Raw genomic sequence first — 25,514 nt, 5'->3', positions numbered from 1 at the left:
GTGTGACCTACCCCTTGCGAGCAAGTAAAGTAAAGAAACTTCTACCGGAGCTGTAAGTGTTGGAGTCATTCTTTTCGGAGGTCGAGATTTCGACAGTTATCACTTGGAGGTTCCACCGAGATGCATACTCTCTGTCCTGTGAATAAAACGGATACGGGCATAGTGCCTCTCCAGTGAAAGGCTTCAGTGGCCAAACAAGGTGAGCCTTTTGCTCACAAGAGGTTTCTTCACTGTTGAATCGCATATGTAATCTGTTGTCCACAGCGGAGGTACTGCATCTACAAGACTCGGCATTTAAAAGTTAAAAGGTATTTTTTTTTATAACCATTTCTTTCTCAGCTCGCCAGCAGAAGAGAACAGGTTCTGGGAAAAAATCTCGAGACAGCCCGGGGAAGGTTTCAGTAGGTAAGGGAGCGCTAGTCGATCGAAAAGGGTTCCAGGTTCTTATGTGATAAGATTTTTATTGTTTTTAATTCGGAAGGGGTTCTTATGTGATAAGACTATTAAAAAAAAAGAGAAAAAAGAAAGCGCTAATCGATCGAAGGTTCTTATGTGATATGATTTTTATTGTTTTTAATTCGGAAGGGGTTCTTATGTGATAAGACTATAAAAAAAAAAGAAAGCGCAATCGATCAAAGAGTTTGGGTACGGAACCTTAAGTTTTATCAGTTTTTATTAGGATAAGTTAAGGACTCGGTCTGTAGTGGCGTACAACGCAGACTGAGAATTTGTTTAGAGGTTATGATTTGTGTACTCGCGGGAATATTGTTTGTTGTCCTTGTATTACTGTTGTGTGCAACACCTTTGTGAGAGATTGCCATTAGAGAAACGGGAAGAGTCACTAGGGAAAATTGTGATTCGGGGAAAAAAAAAACACAAGGATTGATTAAGAAAAGAAACAGTAACTGATTGATCAACTACGGTTGGTTCGTGCCAACATATCTCACACACCCAGACTGAGCCCGAATTAAGAGCCTTTTCAGGCCACGTAACGGCCAGGAGAAGTGGGAGTAGAGAACTCGGTTGGCCGAAAGGATTGTGAGATCAGAAACTGTGGAAAAATCTTAAATCATCCAGAATGGGGGCTGGAGCAAGTAAACCACCACCAAAAGGCACACCAGCCTATGTCATGCTCCAGAATTGTGGACAGTCTTCAATTGACCAAAGAAACAAAAACCGGTAAAGTGGACTAAGGGTGAAAACAGGCCATTTCCACCCGATGGTTCATTTAATTTAGAGAGAACAACATGTCTAGAGGAGTGTCTTATAAACAGAGATCCAGGTAAAAAAAAAGGAAAGTAATAGAAAAGGCCTGGGTTCCGATTCTTCAAGCCCATGTAAAATTAACAGAGGAAGTAAATCAAATGTAAAAAAAAAAGAGAACCTGATAAGTGACTTATGGATTAAAAAAAAATGAAGCTAGCAAAAGAAAAAGCTTTATTGAATGGAGAGAGACTTGTGAATGCCTTGTCTTTGAATGAGAGTGCTTCTGTCTTTTTTCCTTGTGTCTGGAAACCTGTTTGGAAAGGTTGTGGAGCTGCCTGTTTGTTTTAGCTCCACCCACTTTTTCAAACAAAGTGAAGTTTTTTTAACCCTTCATAGTGTTGTCCTGTATGTGGGAAGTTTAAGACATTTTAAGTTAGAAGCGCAGGTGTGAATGTATTCGGATGAGAGGTTACGGAGCTAGGAAATGCACAAAGGATAGGTTTGTTGAGACATGGTCCCGGTGGTTAAAAGTTGTAATGCCTTTTTTAAAAAAAAAAAGCCTTTGTGGGTCTCTCGAGGTGCAGGCTGGGGGAGTACACTTTCATTGTCCTTGGTGTAAAATCTTGGTACAAAAGCTTCTAGCTCAGTAAGAGGATTTTTTTGATAAAGAGTGACAGTACAATATTTGAATTGGGATTTTGAGATATTTCAGGTGATCTCCTTGATCAACATTTTGGGTGTATTGGAAAAATCTTGGGTTTGGAAGCCTTTTAATAAAATTAGAAAGCAAGTACTTTACATTCTGTGATCTGGGAATCACTATAAGCATAAATGAGAAGTCCGTGTAACACACAGATTCGTCCAGTTCAGAAGCCCACACAAATGGAGGTGTGTCCATGACCTACGAGCTGTGAATGAATGTACTTTATTCTCACAATGCTTAAAGAAGGATGTGGAATGAAGTATCCCGGAATGCTTTCCAGAGTCTTAAGCAGTCCCTCACTTCAGCACCAGCCTTGGGATTACCAGATTACACTAAGCTATTCAACTTATTTGTGCATCACAAGTCGGGTTTTGCACAATCTGTTTTGACTCAGTTACATGGGGACAGGCAGCGACCGGTAGCGTATTTCAGTACCCAACTAGACCCAGTAACACACGGACTACCAGGATGTCTTCCTTTGTTGGCAGCAGCTTATTATGCTATGCAACAGGCTCAGACAATAACTCTAAATCATCAGACCATTTTGTATATCCCACACTCTGTCGAGATTTTACTTACTAAATGTGCCACCCAACACCTAACCTCCGCAAGAACCACTAAATACGAGGTCGAACTGTTATCAAATCCGAACCTAATCATCAAAAGATGCACTACCTTAAATCCAGCCACTCTACTCCCCACGGAAGACGACGGCGAACCCCATTCATGTGAAATAGTAACCGAATTAGTGACTAAACCACGTATCAATCTAACAGATGTACCAATGTGTAACCCTGATCTAGTGTTCTATGTTGACGGATCAGACTTACAAAATGATAGGGGCCAACTGAGAGCAGCTTATGCAATTGTAACTTAGTTTAATGTTGTCGAAACAGCCTCTCTTCCAGACTCCTTTTCAGCCCAACAAGCCGAATTGTTTGCGTTAACTCGAGCCTGTATTCTGGCTGAAGGACACACAGTTAATATCTACACTGACTCCAGGTATGCTTTTGGGGTATCACATGACTATGGACAAATTTGGAAGATTCGCGGGTACCTGACTTCTTCAGGAACCCCTATCAAAAATGCAGAACAAGTGGAAAATCTCCTGCGAGCCATTCAATGCCCTTTGAAACTTGCCATTATCAAATGCCAAGCACATACAGGCCAGTCGAATGAGGTGGCACTTGGGAATGCCAGAGCTGATAATGCAGCTAAGTCAGCAGCTCTGTCGAAAGGGGGGATGCAAGTGTCATTGTTCCCACTAAGGAAAAATAATTGCTCAGGCCCGCCATCCACTATTAATGACGTGCTGGCCTTTCAGACACAGGCCAGTACGGAGGAGGTGGTGACCTGGACGAAGGATCAATGTTATAAAAATCCAGAAGGAATATGGATTCACCATGACGGCCGCGTGGTGGCCCCCAGATCCTTACTTCCATGGATTGCCCGATGTGTTCATACATTCACACATGCAGGCAAAGGGGGATTGGCAGATTATATTTTGGCAACTTGGTATGCACCAGGTATTTCGGCAATTGCAAAACAAATCTGTGAAAATTGTGTTACCTGTCAGACAATGAATCCGGGTAAGACGGAAAAAGTAGAATCTGCCTCCCACCCAAATCCAGTCGGGCCTTTTGTACATTTACAAATGGATTTTATTGAATTACCTATGTGTATGGGATTCAAGTATGTATTAGTTATTGTAGATGTGTTCTCTAGATGGATTGAAGCCTTTCCATGTAAAAAGGCCGATGCCGCTACTGTTGCTAAATGTTTGTTAAAAGAAATTGTACCGCGCTTCGGAATCCCTGCTAAGCTTTCTAGTGATAACGGGTCACATTTCACGGGAACTGTTATAAGAGAAACGTATAAAGCTTTGCAGATTAATCAACGTTTTCATTGCAGTTATCATCCACAATCAGCTGGACTTGTTGAAAGATATAATGGAATGCTTAAAAATAAGCTGGCAAAACTATGCAATGACACTGGACTGAAATGGACAGAACTGCTGCCCTTAGCTTTGATGGTAATGCGATCTGCAACCAACAGAACAACAGGCCTGTCACCACATGAGATAGTTATGGGACGTCCCCAACGACTACCTTTTACAGCACCATTTACTGCAAAACAGATGGACATCCACAAAATGGAGGAAAATATGTTGAATTATTGTATTGCACTAACCAAATGTATTTCCAGCTTTCATTCACAGGTAAAGGAAGCCCAAGTCAAGCCAGCGGAAGGGAAGTGTCATAACCTGGAGCCAGGGGAATTCGTTTACATCAAGATTTTTAAAAGAAAAAGCAGTCTACAGCCAAGATTCGAAGGACCATACCAGGTCTTGCTGGCGACCAATACTGCAATCAAGGTAAAGGAAAGACCAACATGGATCCACGCATCCCATTGCAAACGGGCACCCGACCAGGAGGAAGGGACGAAGGAATCAGAGGAACAGAAAAAGGAAGACTGAATAAGGAACTGTATGGACTATGGGGACTGATGGTGCTGGGCTTGACAGGGTTTTACTTCACATTATTGATTACACCAGGGGTACAGACCCGCCACCGAAGGGAATTGCACGTAAACGTATTTATGGCACTGAGTCATAGGTATGCTCAAGAAAGAAACTTGTCGAGTTGTTGGATATGTTCCCATGTACCTGTCCACTCCAGGGGGGGTATTCCCCTGAGATCTGTCCCCTTTAACGAATCAGAAATGGTAGAATGGTTGACATTGCAAAATAGGACAAAACTAACTAAGGGGCCAGAAACGAAGGAGCAAACAGAATGGAGGTCGGCAGGGTATAAACTTACAGCCTTCCAGGGATGGTACCAGCCCAATTATGATAATAACCATCAGCCTCCCTTCCTAAGCATTACTCCCAGAATAGGAAATCCTGAAGGTATAATATGCCTAGTGAGTAATGAGACTAAAGGACCAGAAATGGGACGCAGCAAGTGTTCCCAAATGACTAAATGGCAAGCCACAACTAATCCCACTGAGAGAAAGATAGCAACCATTGGCTGGACAACGGTCCATAACAAAGCCCCAGGTGAAGGATGGGAAGGTGAGACCATTCGAGTAGGGATAGTGCAAAAGGACCAGGAGCTGACGCCCTATAATTGCACTTACTTTATTTGTGGCCATGAAGCCTACCCATGGTTACCAGCCAACTGGACAGGGTCCTGTTACTTAGGATATGTGGTACCCCTTATCAGATCAGTAAGGACTCTAAGGGAGGCCTATGGAAGCCACAGATTTAAACGGGATTTGACGTGGCTAAACGGAATATTCAAGGTAATGGTGCCACCCTATGGAATAGCATCGACCGAATGGCAGTTACGGGAACTGGCTAACTTAGTGGAATCAGTAGCCAACGCAACTTCCCAAGCCTTTGAAGGGATAAATGATGAAATGGTAGCTATTCGAACAGTGGCTCTCCAAAATCGTATGGCCTTAGATTATCTCCTAGCCAAGGAGGGAGGAACATGCGCATTAATAGGTGAAGAATGCTGTACGTATATCCCAGATAAATCAGAAGATATCGGCAGTCTAGCTGAAAACATCAGGATGGTTGGGAGCCCTGGGGAAATCTGTGGTACAGGGTTTGATCATATTCCTGCTGATAGTCTTCGCCCTGTATCTATTATTTGTCGTCATTAAGTGTTGCTGTGCCAGGGTGGGAGAAACTATGTTACCTACCGAGACCACGGCTAGAGTTATGGTAGCAACAACTGCTGAAGGCTCTTGTGTGGAAATGGAAATGGAGAGACTGTACAAGATCAGAATGGATTGAGTTGTCCTTGTGAAGGACAAAATGGGGGAATGTGGAAAGTATTTTTATCTAAGCTGATACCATACGGTATTTGTGTGCATTTTGATTAAAATGGAGTCCTGGCCCTTCCAGAACTTTCTGCATTTTAGCAGTCAGCTTGCATAAACAGCTAAACCTGCTGTTAGATGGCTGATGGCCATCAGACAGCTAGGAGACAAGTCATGCTGAGACAAGTAACCCCCCATGGTGCTCTCCTATTGTCTACACTACAGGAGTTCCATGTCACCCCACCCTTATCTTCTAGCCATTATCTCTTTCCGAGACCTCATCCATTTGATGCAAACAGATAAACTGACCAGGAAATTGGAACAATTCTGACACAATACAAGACAGGTGATAGCCCATTACCTATGACTCATGGAGTAATGGCCGTTTGGCTTTCTGATAACCCTGACAAAAGGAAATATCTGGATACCATGTCAGGACCAGGATATAGTAATTAACTCTTTATTTGTATTCACTGACTGTGAGACAGAGCAATACACAGGGAGAGGCCAGAACTTTGGTTTTACTGTATAAATATCTTGTTAAACTGAACCATTTCGGAGGTGTTCACTTCGCCCTTGACTGAGTGTGACCTACCCCTTGCGAGCAAGTAAAGTAAAGAAACTTCTACCGGAGCTGTAAGTGTCGGAGTCATTCTTTTCGGAGGTCGAGATTTCGACAGTATTCTGCGGCGACTGACTCACCTCCTGACCCCCCTAAAACCTTTCCATCTACAAGGCACAAATCAGGAGTGTGATGGAATACTCTCCACTTGCATGGATGAGTGTAGTTCCAGCAACACTCATGAAGCTCGACACCATCCAGGACAAAGCAGCCTGAATGATTGGCACCCCATCCACCACCTTAAACATTCACTCCCTCCACCACCAGCGCACCGTGGCGGCAGTGTGTACCATCTACAAGATGCACTGCAGCAAATCGCCAAGGCTTCTTCGACAGCACCTTCTTCGACCTCTACTGCCTAGATGGAAAAGGGCGATTGGGAAAATCAGCTTCAAGTTCCCCTGCAAGTCTCACACCATCCTAACTTGGAAATATAACACCATTTCTTCATAGTCACTGGGTCAAAATCCTGGAATTCCCTCCCTAAAAGCACTTCACCACACGGACTGCAGCAGTTCAAGGTGGCGGCTCACCACCACCTTCTCATGGCAATTAGGGATGGACAATAAATGCTGGCCATGCCAGTGATGCCCACATCCCGTGAATGAATAAAAAAAACTATGGAAAGCACCAAAAATGAGTTGAATTGTAGCAACAGCCAGTAGAAATCAAGCTACAACTGACCTGTAAGTAGTGGATGATCCCTTTAAATAGTGTTGGTGGCGGGTCCTTCATGTCTAGTGATTTACAGGGGAGGATTAAGGAAAAAAGGGATGCTTATGTCATATACCAACGGCTAAATACTTTAGGATCTTTAGAGGAATATAGAAAGTTAAGAGGCAAAATTAAATAGGATATTAGGAATGCTAAGAAAGAGCACAAGAAATTCTTGGCCAGTAAAATTAAGGAAAACCTGAAGATGTTCTATAAATATATTAAGAGTAAGAGGGTAACTAAAGAAAGGGTAGGGCCAATAGAGACCATGAGGGTAATCTTTGTGTGGAGGTGGAAGATGTTGGTAGGGTTCTTAATGAATACTTTGCATTTGTTTTCACAAAGGAAAGGGGTAATGCAGATACTGCTATGGAGGAGGAGAGTGATATTCTGGATGAAATAAATATAGTGAGAGAGTAAGTATTAAGGGGTTTATAGCAGCTTTGAAAGTAGATAAGTCCCCAGGCCCGGATGAAATGCATCCCAGGCTGTTGAGCGAAGTAAAAGAGGAAATAGCAGAAGCCTTGACCATCTTTTTCCAGTGCTCTTTGGATCTGGGCATGGTGCTGGAGGATTGGAGGACTGCTAATGTAGTACTCTTGTTTAAGAAGGGAAAAAGAGATATGCCGAGTAATTGCAGGCCTGTCAGCCTAACGTCAGTGGTGGGAAAATTATTGGAAAAAATCCTGAAAGACAGGACAAATGTGCATTTGGAAAGGCAAGGATTAATTAGGGACAGTCAGCACAGATTTGTTAAGGGAAGATTGTGTTTGACTAACCTGAGTGAATTTTTTGAGGAGGTAACCAAGAGGGTCGATGAGGGTAGTGCGTACGATGTAGTATAAATGGACTTTGGCAAGGCTTTTGATAAGGTCCCACATGGTAGACTGGTCATGAAGGTTAAAGCCCATGGTATACAGGGCAAAGTGGCAAGTTGGATCCAAAATTGGCTTAGAGGTAGGAAGCAAAGGGTAATGATTGATGGATGTTTTTGTGACTGGAAGGATGTTTCCAGGGGCGTTCCGCAGGGCTCAGTACTGGGTCCCTTGCTTTTTGTGATATATATCAACGATTTAGATTTGAATATAGGGAGTATAATTAAAAAGTTTGCAAACGACACTAAATTTGGGTGTGTGGTTGATAATGAAGAGGAAAGGCATGGGCTGCAGGAGGATATCAATCTACTGGTCAGGTGGGCAGAGTGGCAAAAGGAATTTAATTCAGAAGTGCGAGGTGATGCACTTTGGGAGGGCTGATAAGGAAAGGGTATACACATTAAGCGGCAGGCCACTTAATAGTATAGATGAACAAAGGGACCTTGGAGTGCTTGTCCACAGATCCCTGAAAGTAGCAGGCCAGGTGGATAAGGTGGTTAAGAAGGCATAGGGAATGCTTGCCTTTATTGACCGAGGCATAGAATATAAGAGCAGGGAGGTTATGCTCAAATTGTATAATACTTTGGTTAGGCCACAGCTGGAGTACCGTGTGCAGTTCTGGTCGTCGTATTATAGGAAGGACGTGATTGCAGAGGGTGCAGAGGAGATTTACTGGGATGCTGCCTGGAAAATGGAGAATCTTAGTTATGGGTACAGATTGGATAGGCTGGGTTTGTTCTCATTGGAACAGAGCAGGTTGAGGTGACCTCATTGAGGTGTACAAAATATAGAGGTGCCTGGACATAGTGGATAGCAAGGCTCTAATTCCATTGGTGGAGGGATTATTATGAGGGGGCATAGTTTTAAGATGGTTGGTGGAAGGTTTAGAGGGGATTTGAGGGGAGGCTTCTTTACGCAGAAAGTTGTGGGGATCTGGAACTCACTGCCTGGAAGAGTGGTGGATGCAGAAACCCTCACCACTTTTAAGAGATGGTTGGATGCGAACTTAAAGTGCAGTAACTTGCAGGGTTACGGACCTAGAGCTGGTAATTGAGATTAGATTGGATGACCTTTTGTTGGACGGCGCAGATATAATGGTAAGTACTGCAGGGAATAGAATACGGCCAGGATCTCCTGGACGAGTTTCAATCGCCTGGATGGGTCGGAGAGGAATTTTCCAAGATTTTTTCTCCCTAAATTGGCCTGGGTTTTTATCTGGTTTTTGCCTCTCCCAGGAGATCACATGGCTCCAGTTGGGATGGAGTGTAGAATGTTTCAGTATAAGGGATGTCGCAGTTGTGTGAGGTGGACTGGTTGGGCTGGGTGCTCTTTGCCTTTCCGTCATTGTTCATAGGTTTATACATAACCTTTAGGGCTGTCGACCAAGGGCTGTACAGCTCTTTTTCGGCCGGCACGGACACGAAGGGCCGAAATGGCCTCCTTCTGCGCTGTAAATTTCTATAGATGCACCTACATAGGTAACATTATCTGTCTTTGAAGAGAAGGAATGAAAACTCGAGCTGTGAAGTGTGAGAGTTGTGAATGTGTGAGGTATCTGCTGTGTGTATGTTGAAGGTGGTATTTTCTACTCTTTGCAATGAAGCCACCCCTGGATACTCTCTACAATTGATGCAATAGTGGGTTTGATGCTAACAGGAAAATTTACATTTTCATAAAGCAACAAGCAAACTTAAAGTTTCGCATTTACTGTAAAAAGAAAAAGTACTTTGAAAAAAATGGTCGCCTCCCAGATTTTCTACATATAAAGAATATTGGGCTGGAATTTGTTGGAGCAAGGCACCTCTGCCCACTTAGTTAGTCTATTTTCGTGCACTCATCAGCGCAATGGTGCAAATCGTCCAGCACCCATTATGTTAGATGTGCACCTCATATTCTGATACTTATGAAAACAATTAGTTATTACAATGCTCTCAGTTCGTTGAATTATTCCAGACTCTTGGGAAGACTGAAAATACAACTTCACAAAACCAAGAGCATCTGCAAGTTTCATTTCAGCAACTCCAATGGAGAGGGGGCAAAGGAAAAGCTCATGAATTCTAAATATGGATAAATCAGATTCTGCAAGGAGAATTTGCTGCACTGTTATGACATAAATAGCAAAATTATTCTGGGATTTTTCTATTTTTACTTCTCAGTTGTCACTAGAAAGTTAAGGAGATTTTGTCCTTTTGTATTGAAAAATATTTTGCTCATAGCAGTTAGAAGTTTTCTGGTGGTGCTTTTGTTTCTGTACATAGGAAGATGGAAACCTTTGTTGCTCATGTGCACAATGTTTGAAATGTATTTATATAATGTGGTGAAAAGACACATGAAACACTTGGGTGCACAATGCTGTACCTGAGAATTACACGCTAGGAATGTCTCACTCTTGAGGATGCTGCACTGTTTCTGAGCCCATGCATCTCGATGTGTGTTAATTGAGTAAGAGTCTTCATTTTTCTTTACATTTGCACAGGTAGGAGACACCTTCCAGCTGTTTCCAAACTCTCCCATGTTTACAACCACCAACTGGCTTCTTGTGGTAAAATCATTGTATACATTACCATCATAATTGCCACACAATCCACAGATAGTACCCTGTAATACCCAATAAAGGTGACAATTATTAGACTGAAAATATGGAAAATTATTAGACTTGCTTTTTTTATCTCTTTTTAAGTATTTCATTTAAAGGTGATTTCAGAAAAAATATCCTGGTGGTGGTAATGGGGGAAGAATAGAACTGGGTACCATGTCATTCCAAATACATCATACACAAGTGATGCAGTGATCTACATCATCCATTTACAAACAAATGGAAAACATTTGCTCATCCCTTTTTTTAGTAAAGCAATGCCCCTATAGAATATAAGAAATAGGAGCAGGAGTAGGCCATTTGGCCCCTCGAGCCTGCTCCGCCATTCAATATCATGGCTGATCTGATCATGGACTCAGCTCCACTTCCCTGCCCGCTCCCCATAATTCTTTACTCCCTTATCGTTTAAAAATCTTTCTATCTCCGCCTTAAATATATTCAATGACCCAGCCTCCACAGCTCTCTGGTACAGAGAATTCCACAGATTTACAACCCTCTGAGAAAATAAATTTCTCCTCATCTCAGTTTTAAATGGGCGGCCCCTTATTCTGAGACTATGTCTCCAGTTTTAGTTTCCCCTATGAGTGAAAATATCCTTTCAGCATCCACCTTGTCGAGTCCCCTCATCTTATAAGTTTCAATAAGATCACCTCTCATTCTTCTGAACTCCAATGTGTTATAGGCCCAACCTACTCAACCTATCCTCATATTTAGCAGATCCATAAAAATGGTTACTCTTTGGTGGTACAGAGTGATCTTAAACGGAGAGTTCAACTTGGGAATTTGGAGAAAGTAGGAATTTGGAGCAGAGAGGAAAGGAGGTGTTGCTTTTTGCCTCCAATGTTTGAAGAGCTGTGTGTTACAGGTAAATATTTAACTTAATCTACCCAGAACTTAAACAAGATCTAATAATTAGCTAAAAGACTAAACTATAAGCTAGTTTAATTAAATACATAAACTCTAATTAACTAAATAACTATAACAAGGTTATATAGGGATAGCTAGCAGTACGGGTGATGTGCCGCAACTGCAGCATGTGGTAGTTTGTGGAGAGCATCGCAATCCCGGACGACCATCCCTGTAGTTAGTGTTTGCATCAGCTGAGAGTTGTTGAGCTCGAGTCCGAGATGTAGCTAGTGCGGGGCATCAGGGAGTGGAAGAATTATCTGAACACTCTGATCCAGGAGGCAGTCACAGCCCTTAGATTAGGAGGTGGCATAGGTCTGGTTAGTGGTCAGGGACAGGAGGGTGCGACTGCAACTCAGGCAGTTAAGGGGACCCAAGATGCAGTGCTGGAAGAGCCTTAGCCCTTGTCCAACAGGTATGTTGTTCTTGCCGCCTGTGTGGATGAGGGAAAGTTCTGCTGGTTGGATGAGAAAACTGACCATGGAACTACAGCTTTGAGCCCCGATATCCTGCGCCCGGATATCGTGACGTCATCACCCTGGCCCCAGAATTCACTTTTGCCCCCTGCAATAGTGCCAGGCAAAAACACCGGCAGCTGCAGGAGGCATGGCTCGGGCAGCCAGCCGCTACTGGGGCATAACTTAAAGGCGATGTGGCTGAGGGAAAATACAAGAAAAAACTTACCTTGGGTTTCCCATTGTTGCTCCATTTTCTTCAGGAGCTCCTGGCCATGAGCACTCAGCCCAGCACTCTGCTTGAGTGGCGGGCTGATCGCGCGGCACCCTCACTCCCCGCTGTTCCAGGTAGATCCCTTTGTCATTAGTAGAGCTGGCAGTGAGGGAAGGGGCCCCTCGGACATGGCATGTTGCAGCCGAGTGCGTAGCGCTGCTGAGACGTCCGCTTCATTAGCGCCCCAGGAAGGAAGCTTGATTTAGCGCTCCACTTCCTTCCAGGGGCGGTAACTCGAATTTTGGGCGACGGGAGACACTTCAGTGCCTGGAGCTAAGTCTTGCTTCTCCCAACTGTTACTGCCCCAAACGGGGCGATAGCGAATTTCTATCTGGGAGAGTTTAAAGGTAATCACAGGCGGTCCCTCGAACGAGGATGACTTGCTTCCACAAGAGTTCACAGATGTTTCAATGAAGGACCTGATGTTCCAGTCCGAAACACCAATTGAGAGGGTGGAAGATGCCTGTGCGTGGATTTTTTTAATGTGTAGTGACCGTTGCACATCAGCCACCACACGGGCTCGACAGAGCTAGGCCTTTATCCAGTGGTAAGGGTTAACCAGGATGACTGGAGACCTGCTCTGCTGCACAGACCTAGTGCGCACACATATCGCAGCGTGGGCTGGCCCATGCTGCCCCTGGGCCCTCGCCTCTCCTGGGCCCCGTACCCTCATTAGCCGCACCTTTGCCCATGATGTTCCAGGGCCCGGTGCTCCAGCTCTATTTATAGCCCCGACCTGCGGTGGTGTTCTCTTTGCGTTATGCTTTATACAACCCAAAATGGAGTCTCAAACCGACATGAGTACAGCAACTGTGAATAGCTCCTGCTGGGTCCTAATGCCCATCCTGTGAGTTGTAAAGATAATAGTGCATCAGCAAATAAGGTGAAAGTTAAAATTAAAGGCTCTTTATCTGAATGCACGAAGTATTCACAACAAGATAGACAAATTAATAGCAGAAATAGAGAAAAATGGGTTTGATCTAATAGCCATTGCAGAGATGTGGCTGCCAGGTGATCAAGGTTGGGAACTAAATATTCCAGGTTACTTGAAATTTAAAAAAGACAGGCAGAATGGAAAAGAAGGTGAGGTAGCCCTGATAATAAAGGTCGACATAAGAACAGTAGTGAGAAAGGATCTTGGCTCGGAAGATCAGGAAGTGGAATAGCTGCGTCAGGAGCAGCGTCGAGGAGGTCCGTTGGTGAGGCCTATAAAAGGCACAGCAGGGAGTCCGGGGCCCAACGTCGGCGGCAGTCGGGAGCAGCGTCGAGGAGGTGCGTTGGTGAGGCCTATAAAAGGCGAGCCGGTGCAGCTACAGGGAGAAGGTAAAAAAGTAGAAAGAAACAGAAAGGTGACGTCACAGCCAAGGGGGTAAGTGATTGGCTGGTGATTGGTGAGTAGTTTTTCTTTTTTCTCTTCTATAACAGTGAGTAAACTTTAGCATTGTTGTTTCTTATCTAAGGGTTAAGTCATGGCGGGACAGCTCGGTCATGTGTTATGCTCCTCCTGTACCATGTGGGAACTTAGGGACGACACCAGTGTCCTCGACGACTACGTGTGCGAGAAGTGTATCTGCCTCCAGCTCCTGACGGACCGCGTTGCGGAGTTGGAGCTGAGGGTGGATTCACTCTGGAGCACCCACGATGCTGAGAATGACGTGAGTAGCACATGTAGCGAGTTGGTCGTACTGCAGGGAAAGGGTCCACAGCCAGATAGGGAATGGAAGACCAGCAGGAAGAGCAGTGCAAGGAAGGTAGTGCAGGGGTCACCTGTGGTCATCCTCCTGCAAAACAGATACACTGCTTTGGGTACTGTTGGGGGGGATGACTCATCAGGGGAGGGCAGCAGCAGCCAAGTTCATGGCACTGTGGCTGGCTCTGTTCCACAGGAGGGCAGGAAAAAGAGTGGGAGAGCGATAGTGATAGGGGATTCAATTGTTAGGGAAATAGATAGGCGTTTCTGTGGCCGCAACCGAGACTCCAGGATGGTATGTTGCCTCCCTGGTGCAAGGGTCAAGGATGTCTCGGAGCGGGTGCAGGACATTCTAAAAAGGAAGGGAGAACAGCCAGTTGTCGTGGTGCACATTGGTACCAACGACATAGGTTAAAAAAAAAGGGATGAGGTCCTACGAAACGAATTTAAGGAGCTAGGAGCTAAATTAAAAAGTAGGACCTCAAAAGTAGTAATTTCGGGATTGCTACCAGTGCCACGTGCTAGTCAGAGTAGGAATCGCAGGATAGCGCAGATGAATACGTGGCTTGAGCAGTGGTGCAGCAGGGAGGGATTCAAAATCCTGGGGCATTGGAAACGGTTCTGGGGGAGGTGGGACCAGTACAAACCGGACGGTCTGCACCTGGGCAGGACCGGAACCAATGTCCTAGGGGGAGTGTTTGCTAGTGCTGTTGGGGAGGAGTTAAACTAATATGGCAGGGGGATGGGAACCAATGCAGGGAGACAGAGGGAAACAAAAAGGAGACAAAAGCAAAAGACAGAAAGGAGATGAGGAAAAGTGGAGGGCAGAGAAACCCAAGGCAAAGAACAAAAAGGGCCACTGTACAGCAAAATTCTAAAAGGACAAAGGGTGTTAAAAAAACAAGCCTGAAAGCTGTGTGTCTTAATGCAAGGAGTATCCATAATAAGATGGATGAATTAACTGTGCAAATAGATGTTAACAAATATGATGTGATTGGGATTACAGAGACGTGGCTCCAGGATGATCAGGGCTGGGAACTCAACATCCAGGGGTATTCAACATTCAGGAAGGATAGAATAAAAGAAAGAGGAGGTGGGGTAGCATTGCTGGTTAAGGAGGAGATTAATGCAATAGTTAGGAAGGACATTAGCTTGGATGATGTGGAATCTATATGGGTAGAGCTGCAGAACACCAAAGGGCAAAAAACGTTAGTGGGAGTTGTGTACAGACCTCCAAACAGTAGTAGTGATGTTGGGGAGCATCAAACAGGAAATTAGGGGTGCATGCAATAAAGGTGCAGCAGTTATAATGGGTGACTTTAATATGCACATAGATTGGGCTAACCAAACTGGAAGCAATACGGTGAAGGAGGATTTCCTGGAGTGCATAAGGGATGGTTTTCTAGACCAATATGTCGAGGAACCAATTAGGGGGGAGGCCATCTTAGACTGGGTATTGTGTAATGAGAGAGGATTAATTAGCAATCTCGTTGTGCGAGGCCCCTTGGGGAAGAGTGACCATAATATGGTGGAATTCTGCATTAGGATGGAGAATGAAACAGTTAATTCAGAGACCATGGTCCAGAACTTAAAGAAGGGTAACTTTGAAGATATGAGGCGTGAATTGGCTAGGATAGATTGGCGAATGATACTTAAGGGGTTGACAGTGGATGGGCAATGGCAGACATTTAGAGACCGCATGGATGAACTACAACAATTGTACATTCCTGTCTGGCGTAAAAATAAAAAAGGGAAGGTGGTTCAACCGTGGCTATCAAGGGAAATCAGGGATAGTATTAAAGCCAAGGAAGTGGCATACAAATTGGCCAGAAATAGCAGCGAACCCAGGGACTGGGAGAAATTTAGAACTCAGCAGGAGGACAAAGGGTTTGATTAGGGCAGGGAAAATGGAGTACGAGAAGAAGCTTGCAGGGAACATTAAGACGGATTGCAAAAGTTTCTATAGATATGTAAAGACAAAAAGGTTAGTAAAGACAAACGTAGGTCCCCTGCAGTCAGAATCAGGGGAAGTCATAACGGGGAACAAAGAAATGGCGGACCAATTGAACAAGTACTTTGTGTCCTCCTTAGTGAATACCGAACCAAACAACCTTCCGGATATAAAAGGGGTCAGAGGGTCTAGTAAGGAAGAGGAACTGAGGGAAATCCTTATTAGTCGGGAAATTGTGTTGGGGAAATTGATGGGATTGAAGGCCGATAAATCCCCAGGGCCTGATGGACAGCAACCCAGAGTACTTAAGGAGGTGGCCTTGGAAATAGCGGATGCATTGACAGTCATTTTCCAACATTCCATTGACTCTGGATCAGTTCCTATAGAGTGGAGGGTAGCCAATGTAACCCCACTTTTTAAAAAAGGAGGGAGAGAGAAAACAGGGAATTATAGACCGGTCAGCCTGACATCAGTAGTGGGTAAAATGATGGAATCAATTATTAAGGATGTCATAGCAGTGCATTTGGAAAGAGGTGACATGATAGATCCAAGTCAGCATGGATTTGTGAAAGGGAAATCATGCTTGACAAATCTTCTGGAATTTTTTGAGGATGCTTCCAGTAAAGTGGACAAAGGAGAACCAGTTGATGTGGTATATTTGGACTTTCAGAAGGCTTTCGACAAGGTCCCACACAAGAGATTAATGTGCAAAGTTAAAGCACATGGGATTGGGGGTAGTGTGCTGACATGGATTGAGAACTGGTTGTCAGACAGGAAGCAAAGAGTAGGAGTAAATGGGTACTTTTCAGAATGGCAGGCAGTGACTAGTGGGGTACCGCAAGGTTCTGTGCTGGGGCCCCAGCTGTTTACACTGTACATTAATGATTTAGATGAGGGGATTAAATGTAGTATCTCCAAATTTGCGGATGACACTAAGTTGGGCGGCAGTGTGAGCTGCGAGGAGGATGCTATGAGGCTGCAGAGCGACTTGGATAGGTTAGGTGAGTGGGCAAATGCATGGCAGATGAAGTATAATGTGGATAAATGTGAGGTTATCCACTTTGGTGGTAAAAACAGAGAGACAGACGATTATCTGAATGATGACAGATTAGGAAAAGGGGAGGTGCAACGAGACCTGGGTGTCATGGTACATCAGTCATTGAAGGTTGGCATGCAGGTACAGCAAGCGGTTAAGAAAGCAAATGGCATGTTGGCCTTCATAGCGAGGGGATTTGAGTACAGGGGCAGGGAGGTGTTGCTACAGTTGTACAGGGCCTTGGTGAGGCCACATCTGGAGTATTGTGTACAGTTTTGGTCTCCTAACCTGAGGAAGGACATTCTTGCTATTGAGGGAGTGCAGCGAAGGTTCACCAGACTGATTCCCGGGATGGCGTGACTGACCTATCAAGAAAGACTGGATCAACTGGGCTTGTATTCACTGGAGTTCAGAAGAATGAGAGGGGACCTCATAGAAACGTTTAAAATTCTGACGGGGTTAGACAGGTTAGATGCAGGAAGAATGTTCCCAATGTTGGGGAAGTCCAGAACCAGGGGACACAGTCTAAGGATAAGGGGTAAGCCATTTAGGACCGAGATGAGGAGAAACTTCTTCACCCAGAGAGTGGTGAACCTGTGGAATTCTCTACCACAGAAAGTTGTTGAGGCCAATTCACTAAATATATTCAAAAAGGAGTTAGATGAAGTCTTTACTACTTGTGGATCAAGGGGTATGGCGAGAAAGCAGGAATGGGGTACTGAAGTTGCATGTTCAGCCATGAACTCATTGAATCGCGGTGCAGGCTAGAAGGGCCGAATGGCCTACTCCTGCACCTATTTTCTATGTTTTTATATGGGTGGAGATAAGGAATAACAAGGGCAGAAAACACTGGTCAAAGTAGTTTATAGGCCCACTAACAGTAGCTATACTGTTGGACAGAGTGTGTATCAACAAATAAGAGGTCACTGTAACAAAGATAACATATGTGGGACTTTAATCTTTATATAGACTGGACAAATTAAATTGGCAAGGTAGCCTGGAGGTCGAGTTCATGGAATGTATTTGAGACAGTTTCCTCAAACAACACATCATGGAACCAACCAGGAAACAAGCTGTTTTAGGTTTTGTATTGTGTAATGAACAGGGTTAATTAGTGATCTCATAGTAAAGGATTCTCTGGGGAAGAGTGGTCATAATATGATAAAATTCCACATTGATATTGAGAGTATAATACTTCAGTTAGAAACGAGAGTCCTAAATTTAAAAAAGCCAAATTACATAGGTATGAGGAGCGGGTTAGCGAAGGTAGATTGGAAAATTAGATTAAAAGGTATAATGGTAGATAAGCAGTGGCAAACATTTAAAGAAATATTCCAAAATTCTCAACGAATTGAGAAATAAAAACTCCACAGGAAAAGTGACCCATCCGTGGCTAACTAAAGAAATTATTATTAGATTAAAAGAAAAAGTTTACAATGTTGCGAATAGTAGCAAGCCTGAAGATTGGGAGAACTTTAGAAACCGGCAAAGGATGATAAAAAAAATTGATAAAGAGGAAGTAGAATATGAGAGTAAACTAGCCAAAAATATAAAAAAAGAGTGTAAGAGCTTCTACAAGAATGTAAAAAAGAGTAGCAGCAAAAGTAAGTGTTCGTCCCTTCGAGGCTGAAATTATAATAGGGACTAAGGAAATGACAGAGTTGTTAAATAAATATTTTGTATCAGTCTTCACAGTAGAAGACACAAAAAGCATACCAAAAATAGTGGAGAACCAAGGGTCTAATAAGAGTGAGGAACTTAAAGTAATTAATATCAAGAGAGAAAAAGTAGTTGTGAAACTAATGGAACTAAAAGCCAACAAATGACCTGGACCCGATGGCCTGCACCTTAGGGTTCTAAAAGAGGTGGCTGCAGAGCTAGTGGTGATCTTCCAAAATTCACAAGGTTCTAGAATGGTACCAGTGGATTGGAAGGTAGAAACTGTAACCACGTTATTCAACAAAGGAGGGAGAGAGAAAACACGGAACTACAGGCCAGTTAGCCTGACCTCAGTACTCGGGAAAATACTGGACACATAGGGATCGAAATTCAGGTACACCAACAAGCTGGCACACCTATGAGTTTTGGAGTGGTACTTACCGCGGGAACTCCTGGTATGGTAAGTAGATTTTCAGGAGTTTTAAATTTTTTCAAAGTCCCACAAGAAATGACTCGTAATGGGGGCGGGCCATAGACTTAAAGCCAGGCTAACTGGCTGAAAATGGATCGGTCAGGGCCTCTGCCGCTGTCAATCAGCGGTGTAGTCATGGTGACATCACAGCGCATGTGTGTCATCACGCTCTCTCCCCTCCGCTAAAGGGGATAGATTCTGTTGTTATTTTAAATCTTCGGCTACTGGGCCACCAGGGTGGGTTTTGGTCGGGCCAGTGGCCTGGCACCCAAGAGGGAGTGCCAGGCTGCCCGTTGGCGGCCCGGCCGGACCCGGGGGGGCAGTATTTTGCTGGCCGATCGGGAAGTCGGCTGGCAATAATGTTTCCATTGCGGCCGCAGCAGTGGGCCTGCCCCTTTAAGGGCCGCTGCGCATTGGACCGTACTCAGTGTGCAGATGGTGCACCAGCATAAAATCCTGCCGGGGGCACCGTGCGGCAGGGGACCTATCTATTCTGCCGAATATTGGGAAGTAAGTATTTTTATTGTTTTAAGTTGGCGGTGCAACCACTCGGGCGGGATGGGGGTCCAGCTGAAAAAACCCCGGCCTGAGCCCAAAGTGGTGGCCATTCGATTTTTAGAAATGGCCGGTGCAAACGGGCATTAACGGGTCTCTTTGAGACCCTGAATTTCGGCCCCATAAGATTCTCAGTGTGATTGACAGGGTAGATGCTGAGAAGTTGTTTCCCCTGGCTGCTGAGTCTGGAACTAGGGGGCAGAGTTTCAGGTAAGGAGTCGGCCATTTAAAACTGAGATGAGGAGGAATTTCTTTACTCGGAGGGTTGTGAATCTTTTGAATTCTCTGCCCCAAAAGGCTGAGTATATTCAAGGCTACGATAGATAGGTTTTAGGACTCTAGTGGAAGCAAAGGATATGGAGATCGGGCGGGAAAGTAGATTTGAGGTCCAAGATTAGCCATGATCTTATTGAATGGTGTAACAGGTTTGAAGGGTCATATGGCCTACTCCTGCTCTTGTGATTTTTCAGTGATTAAAAAATTATAATGTTTGAATAGAAGTGATTAGTGTTTTGCTCTACTTAGGGAAAGTCCCAAAGTGACTCCGTGGATGCAACTCATCTGTGAATACAAGCTCAGGCAATGAAAATTCTATCAGGAAAGCACTGCTGACAGACAGTGGCAGAGTACATTAGAGTGCATCTACATTCTGTCACTGCACCTCAAAGTCATTCATTGTATGTGAAGGGATTTGAGATGTTTCTGTGAGGCATGGTAAATGCAAGACTTGTTTGCTCAAAAGATTTTGGGGTTGAAATTCAGGAAAGAAAGCTGGCGCACCTATGATTTGTAGAATGGTACTTACCGCTTGGAGCTCCAATGCGATCAGAAGAGCCATTTTCAGGACTTTGAAATTTTTTCAAAGTCCCACAGGAAATGACTCGTAATGGGGGCGGGCCATAGACTTAAAGCCAGGGTGACTGCCTGAAAATCGGTCGGACAGGAACTCCACCGCTGTCAATCATGGGTGGAGTAGTGGTGAGTCACAGCGCATGTGCGTCACCACGCTCTCTCCCCTCCGTTAAAGGGAAGAGATTCTGTTATTTTAAATCTTCGGCCACTGGGCCACCAAGGAGGGTTTTGGCTGGGCCAGCGGCCTGGCGCCCAAGAGGGGGTGCCAGGCTGCCCGTTGACGAACAGGCCGAACCCAAGAGCAGTATTTTGCCGGCTGATCGGGAAGTCAGCCGTCAAAAATTTTCCATTGCGGCCACGGCAGTGGGCCCTCCTCTTTAAGGGCTGCCGCACTGCCGGACCGCACTCAGTGCGGAGATGGTGCACCGGCAGAAAAACCTGTCGGGGGTACCGCATGGCGGGGGATCGATGGATGGAGCTGAATATCGGAAGATAAGTATTTTTGTATAATACAATTAGCAGTGCAACCCCTGAAGACTCGCTTTCGCGGTCATCAGAATCGGGCGGGATCAGATCTAGGCCGAAAGCCCCCCAACCTGAATTTGGGTTGGGTCGGCCAGTTGACCCCAAAATGGCGGCCAATCTATTTTTAAGAAGGGCGCCTCAAACGGGCATTAACAGGATCTCTTTGAGACCCTGAATTTCGGCCCCTTTAAATTTCTGTTAATGCAACGAACATTTTTAGTAATATCTGCAATGTTCAGGAGTAAGCACTTACCTTAAAAGAGTGGCTGAGTTTAATAGTCAAGCTTGTTTTCTTGTCCCAGATCAATACCAGTCCATTTTTAGTTTCAATTACAAGGTAAATGCCAAGATGACGGACTTCATAAGGTATGTGTATACTGCTACCAAATTTCATCACTTCATACTTTCCATCTGAGAGTTTTACTTCAGAGTTCTGGAACGTTTTAAATAATCATGGTAGACAGATAACAACTAAAATAGCCACAAATAACTTGCACGAGTAATTGTTCCATATCTATTGAATATGCTATTTTATGGAATTTGGTTATTATTACCATTCTGAAATCAAGTTACATGGAACATTTTTTTTTAATTATTTAAAAAATAGCATGTATCTAACACATATCCATGCCCAGTAGAAGAATGTAAAAATTAGGAGCAGGAGTAAGCCATTTGGCCTCTCGAGCCAGTTCCGCAAATTAATAAGATTTGATCTTGGCCTCAACTCCACTTCCCTGCCTGCTCCCCATAACCCTAGACTTCCACACCATTCAAAAATCTGTCCATCCCCACCTTAAATATATTCAATGACCCAGCCTCCACAGCTGTCTGGGGAAGAGAATTCTAAATATTCACAATCCTCAGAAGAAATTCCTCCTCATTTCTGTTTTAAATGGGCAACCCCTTATTTTGAAATTATGCCCTGAATTCTAGATTCCCCCACGAGGAGAAACATCCTCTCTGCATCTTCCCTGTCAAGCCCTTTCAGAATCTTATTTGTTTCAATAAGAACACTTCTCATTCTTCTAAACTCCAATAAGTATTGGCCCAACCTGCTCAACCTTTCTTTATAAGACAACCCCTTCATCCCAGGAATCAACCTAGTGAACCTTCTCTGAACTGCCTCCAAAGCAAGTATATCCTTCCTTAAATAAGGAGACTAAAACTGTACGTGATACTCCAGGTGTGGTCTCACCAATGCCCTGTACAGTTTGTAACAGGACTTCCCTACTTTTATACTCCACCCCCCTTGCAATAAAGGCCAACATTCCATTTGCTTTACTAATTACTTGCTGTACCTGCATGCTAACTTTTTGTATTTCATGCACAAGGACCCCCAGATCCTTCTGTACCTCAGCATTTTGTAATCTCTCTCCATTTAAATAATAATTTGCTTTTTTTATTTTTCCTATCAAAATTGATAACCTCACATTTTCCCACATTATACTCCATCTGCCAAATTTTTGCCCACTCACATAGCCTATCTATATTTCTTTGCATCCTCTACACAATTTGCTTTCTCACCTATCTTTGTATCATCAGCAAATTTGGCTACATTACACTCGGTCCCTTCATCCAAGTCATTAATATAGATTGTAAATAGTTGAGGCCCCAACATCAATCCCAGTGGCACCCCACGAGTTATAGTTTGCCAACCTGAAAATAACCTATTTATCCCGACTCTCTGTTTTCTGTTAGTTAGCCAATCCTCTATCTACGCTAATATATTACCTCCAACCATGTGAGCTCTTGTCTAGTGCAGTAACCTTTTATGTGGCATCTTATCGAATGCCTTCTGGAAATCCAAATACACATCTCCTGGTTCCCCCTTATCCACTCTGCTCGTTACATCCTCAAAGAACTCCAGCAAATTTGTCAAACATGATTTCCTTTTCATAAAACCATGTTGACTTTGCTTAAATGTATTACGATTTTCTAAACGTCCTGCTACCACTTCCTTAATAATTGGCATTTTACCAATGACAGATGTTAGGCTAACTGGTCTATAGTTTCCTGCTTTCTGTCTCCCTCCTTTCTTAAATAGGGGCGTTATATTTGCAGTTTTCCAATCCCCTGGGACCTCTCCAAAATCCAGGGAATTTTGGTACATTACAACGAATACATCCACTGTCTCTGCAGCCACTTCCTTTAAGACCCTAGGATGCAGGCCATCAGGTCCAGGGGACTTGTCCACCTTTAGTCCCATTAGTTTGTCCAGTTCTTTTTCTCTAGTGATAGTGATTGTTTTAAGTTCCCCCCTCCCAATAGCCCAGTGATTATCAATTTTTGGGATGCTTTTAGTGTCTTCTACCGTGAAGACCGATACAAAATATTTGTTCAAAGTCTCTACCATTTCCCTGTTTCCTATTATTAATTCCTCAGTCTCATCCTCTAAGGGACCAACATTTACTTTAGCTACTCTCTTCCTTTTTATATACCTGTAGAAGCTCTTACTGTCTGTTTTTATATTTCTTGCTAGTTTACTCTCATAAACTATTTTTTAGCCATCCTTTGCTGGTTTCTAAAAATGTCCCAATCCTCCAGCCTATCACTATTCTTCGCAACATTGTATGCTTTCGTTTTCAATTTGGTACATCCTTTACCTCCTTAGTTAGGTCATCCTTCCCTTAGAGTCTTTCCTTTTCACGGGAATATATCTTTACTGAGAGTTATGAAGTATCTCCTTAAATGTTTGCCACTGCTCATCTACTATCTTACCCTATAAACTATTTTCAAAGTCCATTTTAACCAACTCTGTCTTCATACCTTTGTAATCGCCTTTATTTAAGTTCAGGACACTAGTTTGAGATCCAGCTTTTTCACCCTCAAACTGAATTTGAAATTGTACCATGCTATGATCACTCTTCCCAAGAGGATCCTTTACTATGAGATCATTAATTAGTCCAGACTCATTACACATTACCAGATCTAAAATAGTCTGCTCCCTGGTTGGAACGCTTTCTCAAGGCTACCTTTGCCAATTTGATTTGTCCAATCAATATGAAGATTAAAAACATCCATGATTATTGCCATACCTTTCTTACAAGCCTCCATTATTTCTTGATTGATACTCTGCCCTACAGTGTAGCTAGTGTTATCTCCACCCAAACAAGTTCTACATCTTGATCTTCTGAGCCAATATCATTTCTCACTACCGCACTGATCTCATCCTTTATTAACAGAGCTACCCCAACTCCTTTTCCTTTCTGCCTATCCTTCTGAAATGTCAAATACCCCTGAATATTCAGTTCCCAGCCTTGGTCATCTTGCAACCCGTCTCTGTAATGGCGATCAGATCACACCCATTTATTTCTATTTGTGCCGCCAATTCGTCTATCTTGTTACGAATGCTGCATGCAATGAGATAAAGAGCTTTTATTTTTGTATTTTTACCATTTCTGTCTTTTTCCCTACTCTGACCCCACTTTCTGAGGCACCCTTATGTTTATATGCTCTGTCCCTTCCTGTCACACTCTGGTTATCATTACACCTATCGTTACCCTGCACTATTGCCTTCTCCTTTCTTTTTGACTTTTTAAATTTCCGCTCACCTGCACCCTCCCCCCCCACTATTTAGTTTAAAGCCATATCTACAGCCTTAGTTATTCGATTCGCCAGGACATTGGTCCTAACCAGGTTCAAGTGAAATCCGTCCCGACGGAACAGCTCCCATTCATCCCAGAACTGGTGTCAGTGCCCCATGAATCAAAACCCATTTCTCCCACACCAATCTTTGAGCCACGCATTCATCGCCCTAATCTTATTTACCCTATACAAATTTGCTCGTGGCTCAGGCAGTAATCCAGAGATTATTACCTTTGTGGTTCTGATTTTTAATTTAGCTGTTAGGTACTCATACTCCTTCAGCACAACCTCTTTCTTTGTCCTACCTATGTCATTGGTACCTATGTGGACCATGACAACGGTATCTTCCCCCTCCCACTCCAAGTTCCTCTCCAGCCCAGAGGAGATGTCATTAATCCTGGCACTGGACAGGTAACACAGCCTTCGGGACTCACGCTCTCGGCTGCAGAGGACAGTATCTATCCCTCTAACTATACTGTCCCCTACCACAACTACATTTCGTTTTACTCCCCCCACTTGAATGGCCCCCTGTCCCACGGTGCTGTGGTCACTTTGCTCATCCTCCCTGCAGTCCCTGCTCTCGTCCACACAGGAAGTAAGAGCCTCGAACCTGTTGGACAAGTGTAAGGATCGAGGCTCCTCCACCATTGCATCCTGGGTCCTCATATCTGTCTTACTCGTAATCACACCCTCCTTCCTGTCCCTGACCGCGGACCAAATTTGAATTATTTAATCTAAGGGGCGTGACTGACTGCTGGAACACAGTTTCACAGATTGTAAAATGTAAATACTGGCATCACTCCTCGCTGAATCCTTTCACGTGCCGAGAACAAAGAGACAGTGACACTGATTGCATGTTATCCTCTGTTAACTTACCCCCAAGAAGATTTTAATTGATTTAGAACATGCTGTTCCAGTGGTCCCACAAGGGATGTTTTCAGTGATTACTCTGAATGTGCCATTGGAAGGGTTATTTTCACAATAATCCTGAAACAATCATGAATAAGGAC

General features: G+C 43.9%; 1 protein-coding gene across 10 annotated transcripts in view; it reads right to left on the bottom strand.

Annotated features, from left to right (window-relative positions):
• LOC139279954 (mucin-2-like) overlaps nt 1-25,514 on the bottom strand; it is a 242,283-nt gene that overhangs the window by 39,925 nt on the left and 176,844 nt on the right. For 9 of the 10 annotated variants that reach the window (XM_070899303.1, XM_070899305.1, XM_070899304.1 and 6 more), the window contains 3 exons: nt 25,381-25,491; nt 21,173-21,352; nt 10,307-10,546 (listed from right to left, as the gene is read on the bottom strand). In XM_070899303.1, coding sequence (XP_070755404.1) covers nt 10,307-10,546; nt 21,173-21,352; nt 25,381-25,491 — 531 coding nt within the window. The remainder of the gene's footprint in view (nt 1-10,306; nt 10,547-21,172; nt 21,353-25,380; nt 25,492-25,514) is intronic. The other variant, XM_070899307.1, reaches the window with a different exon arrangement.

This window comes from Pristiophorus japonicus, chromosome 14 (assembly GCF_044704955.1).
Source record: "Pristiophorus japonicus isolate sPriJap1 chromosome 14, sPriJap1.hap1, whole genome shotgun sequence".
Taxonomy (NCBI): Eukaryota; Metazoa; Chordata; class Chondrichthyes; family Pristiophoridae; genus Pristiophorus; species Pristiophorus japonicus.
Note: the sequence above shows the minus strand (reverse complement) of the source record. Positions and strands in the feature narration are given on the sequence as shown.